General features: G+C 44.7%; 2 protein-coding genes across 4 annotated transcripts; one reads left to right on the forward strand and one right to left on the reverse strand.

The window, feature by feature from the left end:
* Window positions 1-574: 574 nt before the first annotated feature.
* Window positions 575-10,381, reverse strand: LOC125767223 (integrin alpha-PS1). Of its 3 annotated transcripts, XM_049433979.1 has the most exons (10): window positions 10,191-10,381; window positions 9,590-9,992; window positions 9,224-9,351; window positions 6,710-6,754; window positions 5,358-5,497; window positions 4,687-5,282; window positions 3,176-3,715; window positions 2,401-3,097; window positions 1,952-2,329; window positions 575-1,653 (listed from the first exon to the last, which is right to left on the reverse strand). In XM_049433979.1, exons 2-10 carry the CDS (start codon window positions 9,772-9,774, stop codon window positions 763-765), a joined length of 3,600 nt encoding a protein of 1,199 aa, XP_049289936.1. In that variant the 5' UTR covers window positions 9,775-9,992; window positions 10,191-10,381; the 3' UTR covers window positions 575-762. The 3 variants fall into 3 exon arrangements, with proteins under 3 accessions (XP_049289936.1, XP_049290781.1, XP_049291643.1); XM_049434824.1 differs by lacking the exon at window positions 6,710-6,754 and having other exon boundaries at window positions 10,191-10,380; XM_049435686.1 differs by lacking the exons at window positions 9,590-9,992; window positions 10,191-10,381 and having other exon boundaries at window positions 6,710-8,924; window positions 9,224-9,349.
* A 1,070-nt stretch (window positions 10,382-11,451) lies between these two features.
* Window positions 11,452-13,897, forward strand: LOC125761372 (proteasome activator complex subunit 3). Its single transcript, XM_049422473.1, has 3 exons — window positions 11,452-11,856; window positions 12,190-12,503; window positions 12,587-13,897. Exons 2-3 carry the CDS (start codon window positions 12,300-12,302, stop codon window positions 13,163-13,165), a joined length of 783 nt encoding a protein of 260 aa, XP_049278430.1. The 5' UTR covers window positions 11,452-11,856; window positions 12,190-12,299; the 3' UTR covers window positions 13,166-13,897.
* The last annotated feature ends 34 nt before the right edge of the window (window positions 13,898-13,931 follow it).

A 13,931-nucleotide genomic window follows, 5' to 3' on the forward strand; every position in this document is an offset into this window, starting at 1 on the left:
GTATATGACCCTTGTCCCAAGCTTTTTTTTGTCTTCCCTTTTCCTCCTTCCTCCCTCTTCCCCCCGGGCGATCCCTTTAATCAGAACTATTCTAATATCCCTAAACGACGGGTATGGTAAATCGTCTTCAGCTAACTAATCTACGATTTGTTTTTTTTTTTATTTCGTTAACCAAAAGTCAGCTATATATTATTATTGTTTTCTTCGCCTTACCACCTACTAGGGCATGTGGGCTGCAACTAGCTACCTCTAGAGAATTATTACCACGTAGTTGGAACGTTGTCCCCGGATGGGCTTTTTAATACCGGTCCTATTTTGTAAAAGACCGGCATCACAACCGGGGCCGCTCCTGTATACATATATATAAATTTATATAAAATATAATAATTATTATAGTTACATTTCTAGCCGTTTAAGCGGTTGCGTCTTGCAAATATCGTTTGCTGATATTGCCGTTTGAAATCAACTTGCACAACGCTGTTTGATGAAGCAGGCGCCAAAAACCTTTGCTTCTCCGTTAAGTAACAAACATTACTATCCCCCTTCCACCCTTCTATCTAACTCGTTTCCCCCCCCCCCCCCCCTTCCCTCTACCTTTACCGCGTATTACAATAAGGGGTAAAATGGGAGCTTGGGGAAAAAAGAGAGTGAGAGAGGAAGAGGGAGTGTTTTTTTTATAAGAAAATGGCACAATAGAATGCTCTGCAGTCTGGTGGTGATCACGCCACAAGCACGGAAATCCCCCCCCGCGGGTCGTTTGTTTCAAGAGCGACGACCGAGGAACGGTTTCCTTTCAGCCGTTCCCCCTCCGCTACCGTTCGTGTCGTTCAGTTCATCGTAAGCGCCACCGGTCGGATCGCGGCGCCGTTCCAAATTACCGCTGAGCGTCGGATCCTCACCGGTGTGACGCTTCCGGCGGAAGAATCCACACCGGTAAAGGATGTAGGTGACGGCAATGAGGACAAGCAGGCCGGCAATCGCCGCTAGTAGTATGATCCACCATGGCACATTCATTGCTACGATCGGTGGTCCCATCTCGGGGAAGGCTTCGGTGCGCACGGTAAGGCTGGTGGGATGCTGCGACTGGTCCACCAGCTCGTCTAAACCCTCCACCGTGAACCGGGCGTTCGAACCGATCCGGACCAGATCGACGTGCGCATAGTCACCGACCAGCGTTGCATTCCACAGCCGGGCCGTCACCGTAACGAGGGCGTGCGCTTTCGGACCAAGGTCGTGGATTTTGCACACGATACGTACACACTTTGCTGTTTGGCTGGCACAGTCCATCTGTACCGCACCGTCCGTAGTTTGGGGCCGCAACACCATTGCCCGATCACGCCGCATACGTTGGGCACGCATTTGCGTGTAGTTGGAGCGCATTTGTGAGCGTGCGGTACTGCCCGCCCCGTCCGGAAGACCGAGCGGATTGACCAGCGATGCAGCATTACTCGGCACGACCGCACCGTCCGGTTCGTTTTTGGGCAACACTTCACAGGGACTTCGCCCGTCACCCATAATGCCGGACATGTCTAGCATTGGTAGGGCGTCGAGGTACAGCAACCACTTGCCCTGTGGCTTATTGTTTGCTACCTGCAGCGGCCAATCAATTTCCAACCGTACGTATGGTGCCCGCCATGGACCGTCGTTATATATCTATTCCAGAGAAAGAAAATGTTAATTCCATTAGTTAATATTATTATTATTATTATTACATGTATCTGCCTTGTATGTATTGTATTGTATGTATTATAAACCTAAAACTAATACTAAAAATTAACAATACTAACGTAAACTCAAAGCGGAAGTGAAGGAAAAGGATAAAACAAGAGACAAGGATAACATTAAGACACATGAGGGATGTTTAAAACACGAGTACGAAAGGAAGCAAGAGAGGAGTTAAAATCAAAATATTGGTTGCTTATCGCCCACAGAAGATGTGCTGGACACTTGCCTGATATTTGTGCTCGACAGACATGCCGATTTCATCCAGCGAATGGATCGCACTCTCACCCATCACCTGCGCATCACCACTACCGTAGAACACCTGTTCCGGCAGCGCTTTGCCACTCATGCTAACCTTCGCCACACGCTGTATGTGTAGGTTCAGGGCGGTGCGCGTCTTCGAACCCGTATCCTGCGACGTAGTGTTAACGAACACTGCCATACCGACCGTATGCGTGATACCGTTCGGTCCATTGCTGTAACCGTACTCCTCGAGCGAACGGGCATCGAACCGTAGCGACAGCTGCACCTCACCGTTCCGCTTCAACGGGTTGCCGATACTACAGTCGACCACCGTTGCATTGTGTGCACCGCAGACTGACGAACCCTGACGAATAAAAAAAAAACGAGGGATGTAGAGGGGTTTTCCTTGCATAAAAAAAAGAAAAAAACCCCTACCTTCGAACCGGCATATGTGAGGGAGGAATCATGCACCACATAAAGGTGTGTTTCGTACGCCGAATCGGCCTTATTCTGGACGGTGAGTGCTAGCGTTAGTGTGCGATCGAGTCCAACCACCAGTTGATAGTCGTTTCCGGCCTCACTACCCGATTGACCGCGGGTTAATCCAACGACGGCCGCACTGTGGATGGCAAGCGCGGACCGGCAGATCCCATCCGTTCCGCAATCCTTCTGGAACGGCATGGTGAACGTCCGTTCGGCTGCGGTCCGGTTCAGGATCGGTTCCAACCGGGGCAGATCACGCTCCATGCGGCTACGGGCCCGTCCACCCCCGCGGCCATGTTCACGCTCCTCGTCCAGCGTGTAGCTGATGCGGAACTGGATCGGGTTCTGTATGTCACGTGTACCTTCCTTCAGATAGGCGGTCACTTCGTGACATACCGGCTTCCCATTCACTGCCAGCCGGAACCGTCGGCGGAGAATATTCGTGCGGGATAAGGATGCTGCGTTACTGCCCGTCTCGTTACCGCCGGGTGGCGTTACACCCGTGCCGAAATAAACGCGCGAAAATTTTCGCTCTTTCAAGAACGTTTCCGCCTGTATGGTGCAGCGTAGCTGAAGCGTTGAATCGGCCATCACGTCACCGTCGTTTAATGATGCATCATCAACCGCACTGCACGCTTGGAAGGTGAAACTAAAAACCGGGAAGCAATCAGTTAGAAAAATCGACTTGAAATTTAAAACAGTAGCTAATAAAAAAGCCAAAACTTACCACGTGACGTTTGCTGTCGGATCGCTCGTACACCCGATACGCGTCGGATCGATAGAGGACGGTTCGATCGGTTGCTGCTCTTCGTACGTACGGATATTAATGATCGGTCGGGCGAACAATGCATTCACCCGATCGCTAGCGTACGACCCAACGATCAGATCCGGGTAAGAGTTCCCATCCAGATCATGACCCCCGGCAAGCGAACTCCCAAACGTACGGCCACCGTTCGCAAACAGCTCGGTCGGATCGATCGTCTGTACCGGTTCCGGTGACAGTGCGCCATCTTTCGTGCCAAAATGGATATACACCCGACCGGTGCCGGATGCTTCGTACGGTGCACCGATCGCAATATCATCCAGCCCGTCATGGTTCAGATCGCCACAGTTAGCAATGGCCGTACCGAACCGTGACTCTAGCCGGCCCGTCAACCGTTGATCGTACTGCTGCACAAAGCTGCTGCCACGATTTAGGTAGACGTATACGGCACCACCATCTGTACGGTTGAAATAGTTCGGTGCACCCACCAGCAAATCAAGCCGTCTGCAAAGCAAAAAAAAGGAAACCAAAAGAAAGATGGTGATTATTGAGTTCACAACTTCATTCCGCAGGGGCAACATATTCCTACAAATGGTAAATTCTTATCGTAACATTCTTATCAAAACCATATTTATTGTAGGAAATATGGTTATTTCATATTCGCTGCTTATTATGGTTTAGGGGTTATTCCCTCTAAACAGTACTTTCCATTTAACCGTCATCCGTCGCTTGTTGCGCAAGCACCGTTTTCTTCAGAAGCGATAAATACCAATATCAGGCTTGGTTTGTAAAATTCTTATGCATGAAATCGACTTCCAATCGTACACACAAGGATTATCAACAAAAACAAATATTGAACAGAGAACATTCGCACACAGCATTGCGCCAGATAAGGAAAAAACAAGAAATAACTATTCTAGGTCCAACCCCAACCCAAGTGTATTTAGGTTTTCCTCCACTAAATGGTGAATTTGCTAAAAAAATTAAAAATTATTCAGTCTAACATGTTTTAACCCTTCAAAAAAACCTTTTTTTTTTTTAAAAAAAAGGTGAAGCCATCGTAATGTGTAGATTAAATATCAAATCTTGTCGGCTTGTTTAACTTGACGTGCGTAGCAAGCGCGCATATATATATTTAAATAATTTTCAATGTAAGAGTGAAAGAGACGCAACTATAGTCAGCGTCAGCAGACCGAAAGATAAAACAGCAGCATCTACATCTACTGAGCGAGAGCGAGAGAGCGTAGCTTCGGTGAGAATTAACTCGTTTTGGTGCAGCTTATCACTGAATCTGATAAAAAGAAACACTGTTTATCGAGCTATGTTTGTAAAAGAACAACATAACCGGTTATGACAGCTACAGCATTTCACCGTACATTAGTACCCAAAAAGCGAACCACAGTATATCGAATCGCAGTAAGCGAATATAATAATCGTGGCAATCGATATGAAATGTTTCGGTTTTTTTGCCTTACCCATCACCGTTGATGTCCGCTGAAGCGAGCGTACTGCCGAACCCGGAACCAAACTGTTCGCCGCGCAACGAAACGACATGATCGAATGGATTCTTTTTGTAACGGTTCGCAAAGATAACGACCTCGCCGTTACCCTGCGCGGCCCGTGGGGCACCACCCGCGTACGCCATGTACTCGCCGAAAAATCGACCACCGGTGACGGACATGCCGAGATAGCTGTAGTTCGGTACGGGCGAATGCAGATTGTCGTGCGGTGCGAAGTACTGAAATTTGTCACGCGACAGAAAGCCGCCCTCGATCGCTACGTTAAACAGTGTGCCCTTCCACGTCATTGCGCCGGGCGTTCCGATCAGGGCGGTACCGTCCGGCAGGACCGCACCGGACGTGCCGGACTGGCAGAAAGCGTACTGCTGATGTTCGCGCTCGATCGACCGGCCACGGCAAACCTCGACCGCGAAACCGAAGGAAAAATCTTCATTCAGCACGTAGCAAACGCCCTGACCGAGATACAGCCCGGTGGAACCGGGTCCGGACGCTGCGTACGCCAGCGACTGGGGATTGTTAATCTTAATGTAACGATGAGCACAGACGAAGATCTAAAAAGCGAGAGAACACACATTAGTAATAGGCAGCCGCCGCGTCATTTATCAGCATATACGAACGTTGTTTACCTTGTTCTCCTGGCCACCGGTTTCCACCGTCACACCCAACCACTGGTTGTTCTTGATTTCATCCTTTCCGGGCGGCTCTAGCCGATGCTCGTGAAGGTTATCTGAGTCACCCGTACCATCCTCATCATCAATATCGTCCGCTACAAGGTTGGGGGGGGAAGGGGGAAAATATATTACTACCAGCATAATTCACACAGTGGCGTGCCCTTCAACGGGGTAAGGTCATTCGATGCGTTAGTTAGAATCAAACCAAAAAAAAAATAATAATAAAAAAAACACGCATAATGCAAACGTAAATGGCAAAAACCAACATATAAACTTATAAAATAAATAAAAAATTGTTTATTTTTTGGCATACAAATACGTAACATAGCTAACAAAGGTTTCGTTTCACCCAACATTCGCTCAACAGAACACCAAACGATGCATACGAGCACTAGCAATGCCGGTACCTAGATTATTTGGATGATGTAGGAAAATTAAATAAAACTATTAACGGGCAGGCAATAATTCTTAATTAATCCTATAGATTACACGGGCGTTTCATTCGCTTTTAATTTATTTTTTCAGCAAGCAAGCAAGCAAGTAAAGTATAAAGAAGGAAGCCGCTTTAAAAACATTCTAATTAAAAGCGATTATTTAGTATTAAAGTAAGCCTGTTTGTCGATGCTGCGATATGATACAGGCAAAAGCGCATGCACGGACGGCAAGAAAAAAGGGGAGAAGAAAGCGAAGTATGATTTTGTAAGCAAATGCAACTAGAGAAAACTAATCCTAAACCTACTCACGCTCGTTTCGCACGTGGCGTGCCGCAAATAAACCTTTTTTACCACAAAACACCTAATGTTTTTTTTTGCTAAAGAATAACCATGTAATGTGTAAAAAGTGGAGCAAGTAAATATGCATGTAATACAACGATATAAAGGGGAAAAGGTGAATTTAATGGAGCGAGCGAGCAGCCATGCGGCGACTAACAGAACAGAAACAGATTACGATATCGATATTGCATTATTTGATGTCGTAATAAAGAGGGTAAGAGAAACATTTAAAGAAGAAAAAACATCATTAAACAAGAACAACGATTGAATGGTTTTTTTTTTGGTAAGTAGTTTTTGTGTTTCCTTTTTTTTTTGTTTTTGATGATTTATGTGTACTTTGTGCAGTGTAAATGTATTTAATTTGTAACGAATGTGTGTATGTGTGGTTTTTGTATGTATGAAAATGAGAGAGAGAGAAAAAAAAAGACAAACATAAGAATTAATTAATCCAAAAACTAATAGAAACAAATAAGAGCTAGCAAAACGAGAAATCAAAGAAGAACAAAAATGGAAAAAAACGAGCCTTAAACTTACGCTTACTGTACGCATCGCGAAAGGGAACGTACTTTCCGGTGGGTGCTTGGGTGTTTGAAGAAAAAAAGGGGGGGGGAGGAGATGAAAAAGGACAGTATACGATGTAATGTAGGGCAATAAAATTCCAATTAGCTAAGCTGATTCCAAGAAGCATCTAAAAAAAATCTCTTTTTAAGCACGAACCCGAAAGCATTTGGCATCTTTCTAATCCCACAGCATTAATGTTTCACATTAGAGATGAGAATACTAACTCTTTTCAGAGAGTTGAAAGAGAGCGGAAGAGTGGTTATAAGGATTTGAATCTTTTACTCACTCTTTTGAGAGTCATAAAATGATTACTCTTTAATTTAGTGCTTTAATTACTCCTTGACGTTTTCACTTACTCACTCTCTTTCTCTGCCGACTAGTGACTCACTCCTTGGGGTTTTCACTCACTCACTCCCTTTCTGCGGACTAATGACTCACTCTTTTCTGCGTTTCAACACACGCAATAAGAGTGAGTAAGTGTTTTGTTACTCTTTTTGGGATTTAAATCACTCTACTGCAGTGGTTTAAATTATTATTATTTAAATCGCTACAATTTTGTGTAAAGGTAATTAATTTGAATGTAATTATTCAAAAATTTTTATTTCATGACTGGCTGTAATTTTTTTTTGGCGTCAAACTGTATTTAATTTCAACAAAACATATGTTACAATTTATGAAATAAAATTTATTTTTTGAGTTATAATTACTCCTAGAAAGAGTGAGTCGTTAGTCGGCACAGATAGAGTGAGTGAGTAAAAACACCAAGGAGTGAGTCATTAATCGACAGAGAGAGAGAGAGAGAGAGAGAGAGAGAGAGAGAGAGAGAGAGAGAGAGAGAGAGAGTGAGTAAAAGAATCATAAAAATTCCGTTATGCTGAGTTGAAACCATAAACTCCTTATGCACGGATTAAACTCACTCACTCACTTTTACTCAGTTTCTTCTTCTTCTTCTTCTTGGCTTAAACGACCTTACAGGTAAACGCTGGCCATTTCTGGCTTACTAGACTTATTTTACCACGTAGCCGGATAGCCATTCTTTGCTGCGGGGGAACGGTCGGGATGGGATTTGAACTCGGTCTTGCTGTGTGGACCGGCACCGTTTATTACATGCACCACCGGGCCGTCCGCTTACTCCACTGTACATAACCCTTTAAATTCTCTATTGTTCGCGTATACGCGTACGAGGCGAGAGAACGCTTCTACTTAGGCACATTCCTTAAGGGCAGCGAGCATAGCAAAACAGTGTTCCCCCCGCATTCGCAGGCAGTGAGAGCAGACGTTGAAGGTGAGAAGGTCTCATGGCATCATGTAACGAAGAAACATAAAACGTCCCCTTCTCCACGGGGGCACACATCGTGCGTTCGTGGTGAGTCGCCCCCCAACCAAAATGTGCAAACTGTTTGCCTAGCATTTGTCATTATGAATTTAAACGGAAATGTACGTAAGAGAAATAAAAACAACACGTTCAAGGCGAGTTTCGCGAAACCATGCCTTTGTGACCGGGGTTTTTTTTTGCATAGAGGATGCACACGGATGCAGCAGCAGCAGCCACAGTTTTAATGATCGGCTTTGAGGCTTTTAGGAGGAATTTTAATATAAATATATACATTAAACAATAACAATACCACATATTCCTTTGCTGTGTGGTGCATGTTTCTCCCCCCGGGGGGGAAATTATTGGGATGCACACGTTTCGAAGACATCTGGAAATAATCCGGTACGGATAGCGATGATGAAGATGAGTTGCTGGTGCTGCTGTTGCTTCACTAGGTTAACGATGAGATCATCCCATCGCGGTTCAAGTGGATATGGGACCAATAATAGCCAAACGGTTACTCAGCTGCAAGAAGTCCTCCTATTTGGAGGAGATTGTTTCTTTGTTTTTTTTTTGTTGGTTCTTGTAGAACCAAGAACTCAACGTTAGATTGAATTTGGTGCCGGTGCGTGGCCCCTGAAGTATGTTATTATTATCCAGGCTTGCTTCGGATACGGATTTTGATTGAAGTTTTGAATGTTGAGGATGCCTGCGCTGCTTGAGAGTTTGGGAAAACATTAAATTTCTGCGTTTCCTTGATTCGGAGGCGCCGTCTCGTCGCGTGTAACCGGAGCTGTGTTCTGCTACTGTTACAGCGTTGTTTTTAGCAATAAAACGGAGGGGTAAAAACAGCGTTGAGTCATGATAATATCGCTACCAATGTACCGGGCGGGGGGTTTGGGATAAATAGCAAAATTAAAATAAAATTTTTGCTTCGGTTTTTTTGTTGTTGTCTACAAACGATTTGAGCTACTGTTTTTCCTCCACCACACAACCAACTACTACCCTAGTCCCACCAAAAAAAAGCCTACCAGACAGATTCCACTGTACACACCCTTTTTTAAAAAAAGCCCTCTACCGATCGACCCACACACGCAATAGTGCCGGGCATTTCCGACTGACACTGGCAAGGAAGGAAGGCTGGAAGCTACAATTCAAGCGGATGAACTTACTCCGGTGACCATCGGTGATGACCTGCGTGCAGTCGTTCGAGGCAAGCGTAATCGGACACCGGTACAGCGCACCGGAATGGTTCGAACCGGGCTGCAGATTCTGGCCGAGTGGTGCGCCCACCAGCATCCTATCGGGGAGGGGGCAGAGGGAGTGTTTCGTTCGAGAAACAAGTTTCGTTTTGCGAGAAAGAAGAGAAAAAAAACGAGTTAGTGTCTTCCGTTGTCTTCGCGCATTATACATGCATCATCGGATGCATCCATCTCATTCACACCGCTGCACACGGCTGCATCGTTTTTCGCTACCATTATTTGCATTTACAAATAACGGCAAAATGGGTGTCTGTTGCATCCCCGGGGTGCACTTACCAGGTGGTTGTGTTTCCGGCAGCTCTACGCTGACTGTGACCGGCGACGGAGTACCCGAAGTAGGAACCGGGTAACCCTCGTTTGTCCAGCAAGTGGCGCGTTTCCAGGTTGAATGTTGTAACGCTGCTAAACATCAGCAGCACCAACGATGCGACCATCGCACCCAGTACGTCCAGGTGTGCCATCGCTTGACACACACACGCCGGATAGCTGATAAAATTCCGTCCAACTGAATTGTGACAGAACAGTCGCCACTAGGTGGCGATCCAAGGGGTTGGCAAACGCACTGCCTTTACCCACTTAAGCCCCGTTGTAACAACGGTGACCCACCCACCTTTTTTTTTTGAATCAATCGCTCGGTACCTTTTTTTGTAATTGAAAAGCACCTTACTCACGCAGACGTCTGACAGGGATGATGATGGGATTGTGGGACGGAACCGGGGCGGGCGGGGGATGAAAAGGATCTAATTAAATGAGGAAGGGGAAAGGAAAAGAGAAAAACAAAACACACCAGACACTAAAAACGCATCACTTTCATTCACAAAAACCAGTCGCAATGGAAAGAAATAAAAAAAACAACGAAACACACACAATAACCTACACTACAGCGTGATGAGCATCTAAAAAAAGAACAACAAATAAAGGCGCTGTACGGAGAGAATGCACACACTAGTGGCGCTATTGTACGGCGCAGACAGCCCACTGGACCAGGTTGCACGGATTACCATTAGAGCTGTCAAACCCGATCCACCTATCGTGCCCAAGGTCTGTGTATGCGAGAGGGTGATAAAAATGGAATTCAAAATGGCGCAGAACTTTTTTGACATTTACATATGAAAATGTTGACAGTTTACATAGTTGCTGGTAATTGATTCAAATCAGAATTGTGAAAATTTTGTTTTTAAAAAATAATTAAATCGAAAACAAATTCGGAATAGTTTATGCTAGTGCAATTTGGATTTAGCGAAGCTGCTGCTGTTTGTTTGACAAATATTGTCTCCAAAAACTTAAAAAAACCAGCTCAATCAATCTCTTCTTTTTCATTCATTTTGTGTAATGTTGCTTCTTGTAACGCATTGGTCTACAGTCACTGAACATTCAACAAACATTCAATGAGCAAAATTGGACCTGGTCTACGCGCTCATTGAACAACGACCAAGCTAAGGAACTTTCAAATCGATAGAATGGCGGTTGTTATAGATGCAAAATAGCCGCAGAAGAAAATGGAAACTGCATCATCAATTTATGACCGTTTTGGTTGTGGGAGAGCACTTCCGCTGTTGATATTGTTTGGAACGACCCGGAAAAATACAATTGCTGGAAGAAAATTCAATACTTAATAACGATTAAACCATTACAGCAGCAGTATTTTGACAGTTGCTTTTCTTTTTCTTTTTGTTTTCCATCTTCGAAATGTTCAAAAGAGCAAACCGAATCGAAACAAACTGGTTTATTTTTCATTGAGCAAAAATGTTTAGCGAAAACATTTTCCACATGATTTGACACTGTTTGTCGTATGTGCAGTGACTGTAGACCAACGTGTAATTAGTAGTGTATTTTGACTTATTTTAGTTACCTCGTTTCCGTTTCAATACTGTTTACTAAAAGAAGTGTTTTTTGGTGAAAGAAAAGTAACAGTAAAGCCACCACTTTGAAGTGTGTTTGTCGATTAATTTAGTTTTGCATGGAAAATTCTATACGTAATTGGGATACATTATTTTACAAGAAATAACAGATTAGATAAAAATTAAATTTACAAATTATGCATCATAATTTTTACCTATAATTGCTATGCTGCAGTCACGTTGTGCATTTACATTTGTCAGCATGTGGTTGCTTCGTTTAGAGTGCATGGTTCACTTCTAGCCAGAACTTTCAATACTTTAAAATATTCAATACTGTTCCATTTCGATCGTTCTCTCCCATTACATTTCATGCTGTTTTATATTTATTGTAAGTTTGCGTTATAATTTCTTAATAGAAAGAAACACATCGTGGCGAATTATCGCAGTTTCACCCAAAGCAACAATCGCACGAGGGTACCGTTTTGAACGCATCAACTGTCAAAGCTGTGTGTGGTGTGTATGTTGCTCGAACGCCGACATCATAGATCATAGCAGCCAGCGGTGCAAACGCATTTTCACGCGGAGACGCGCACGTTTTACTTGACTAGATATAGTTCCGGTGTAGTTTCATTGCCAAAGAGCAACATCAGAGCTTCCACCGGTCGTGCCCTTGGTAAACCTGTTCCTCGGCCCTGTGAAAAGGTAATTTATGTTCTGTTAAGATGCGACAGTATTGTGTCGTAGCGTTTGCCGATGTGCCTAGGTACCTGTTCCATTATGTCGTGCCACAAACATACGAACTAACATCACAGATTGTGTTGTTCGGATTGTATCGGGACCAAAATTCCAAACCACCCTCGGTAGGAAGGGATTACTATTAGGTTAGCTTAGTGGAACAAATCCAATCAGTCACGATGCGGCAATCATGACCTTAGAAGGTCGTAAAGCTAGGGAAGAATTATAGATGTATAATATGAAATGATTCACCACTGATTGTTTCCGTGGTTTATATTTTCTTCCTCCACAAAAAAACAGCATCCCATACCTTGCGCTTGACAAACGCAACGCAGAAAAGACAACAGCATCAACCGCCAATCTCAATCAAAAATTCCAGAACTCCCCCCCAAAAAAAAACACACCACACCATGAGCGAAAGTACATCGACCGCAACGACATCGGCTTCGAGCAGCGCTGAGGATAATGCACGGAAGGTACAACAGTACAAAGATAACCTCATCAATCGCGCCGAAACACTCATCGTAAAAGAATTCCCAGAGCGCATCGTGCGCTTGAATTCCCTGCTTGAGACACCGCAGTTCTCTGAACGTTGCTTCACGGATGTTTATCAGGTAGGGGAACGAGTTTTCTGGTTAATGTTTGCAAAACCCTCATGTAGATTCTTACCCACCCTGCTCTGTCTGTCTGTCGCTAGGAACTGAACATTCCAGTCCCGGAACCAATAGTATTGGACGGAGAAGGTCACGTGAAGCGTCCCCGCCTCAACTCAAACGCACCCACCTCACCGGTCGATGGTAACGGCACGAAGGTGCACGCCCTACCGTCCGGCCGGGTCGAGTGTAATAAACCGATCAGCGAGCTTGTTTGCATCGTAAAGCCAATCATCCGCTCCCTGGTGGAGGACTCCAATCTGCTGAAGATGTGGATTTCCTTCATGATACCGAAGATCGAGGACGGTAACAACTTTGGCGTATCGATCCAGGAGGATACGCTGGCAGAGATACAATCGGTCGAAACGGAGGCGGCCGCATTCTTTGACCAAATATCACGATACTTTGTGTCGCGCGCCAAAGTCGTCTCGAAGGTCGCCAAATATCCGCACATCGACGATTATCGGCGTGCGGTTGCCGAGCTGGACGAGAAGGAATTTCTCAGCCTGTGGTTGGTGCTGAGCGAGATCCGGAATCGATACTGTTCGCTGCACGATATCGTCATCAAGAACATGGAGAAATTGAAAAAACCGCGCTCCTCCAATGCGGACAGCTTGTACTAAGGACAGAGTGGATCAAAACAAAAAAGTATCATCCTATTGCGTTAGCTGTATGTAACAGTTGGGTATATCCGTTACACATGCGTTACCCACTGGTGCAGCTGTACATTTATGTTTTGTTTGCCGTTTTACTTTACATCCTTAATTTGGTACGGCAAACCCACAACTGCTAGGATCGCTTACGGACGTACTCAGTACGTGAAATTCATCAATTACTCCCTCTTGCATCGTATCCACTAAAACCGCTAGTAACGTTACGTTACATCAAAAAGTGTACATCGTGCCCAGTTAAAACCCAGTTATCAAATTTGTTTGCCTTCACTCATCGAACTTTGTTCGACGTACTACGCCGAACTTATCTCACCGTATGAAGGAGCGGTGTTAACGGCTCGTTTATATTTCCATCTCATAGCGGTGAGTAGGGCCGGTGTAGCACAAGGTCGCAAGGAACGAGTTCATTATGCGTAAGCAAACAGTATGACAGCATCCGCACAAAAAAGTGTAATTGATACCGGAAAAATTGCAATCTCGGCAATCGGCATCTAAAACAAAAAAACAACCCGCTAATACGGGTCCAGTTACGGATCAGGTGTTATACATTGATGAGTATGTTTGCTCTTTCTTTTCTTTCTTCACACATTGTACTGTATTCTTATAATGCTATCCAGGGTAGTTAACGGCCCCGGGATACTAAACAAATAAAGACGCAAGTTTAGACGAAGCGAAATCTTTAAACGATTTGTATGTACGCATTTTTTTTTTTTGGGGG

This window comes from Anopheles funestus, chromosome X (genome assembly GCF_943734845.2).
Source record: "Anopheles funestus chromosome X, idAnoFuneDA-416_04, whole genome shotgun sequence".
Taxonomy (NCBI): Eukaryota; Metazoa; Arthropoda; class Insecta; order Diptera; family Culicidae; genus Anopheles; species Anopheles funestus.

Coding starts and splice junctions, on each gene's coding strand:
- LOC125767223 (XM_049433979.1), bottom strand. CDS start 9,774: ATGGCACACCTGGACGTACTGGGTGCGATGGTCGCATCGTTGGTGCTG. Junction 5,283..5,357: donor CCGGTGGCCAGGAGAACAAG/GTAAACAACGTT, acceptor CTCGCTTTTTAG/ATCTTCGTCTGTGCTCATCG. Junction 2,330..2,400: donor TCACATATGCCGGTTCGAAG/GTAGGGGTTTTT, acceptor TTTATTCGTCAG/GGTTCGTCAGTCTGCGGTGC.
- LOC125761372 (XM_049422473.1), top strand. CDS start 12,300: ATGAGCGAAAGTACATCGACCGCAACGACATCGGCTTCGAGCAGCGCT. Junction 12,504..12,586: donor GCTTCACGGATGTTTATCAG/GTAGGGGAACGA, acceptor GTCTGTCGCTAG/GAACTGAACATTCCAGTCCC.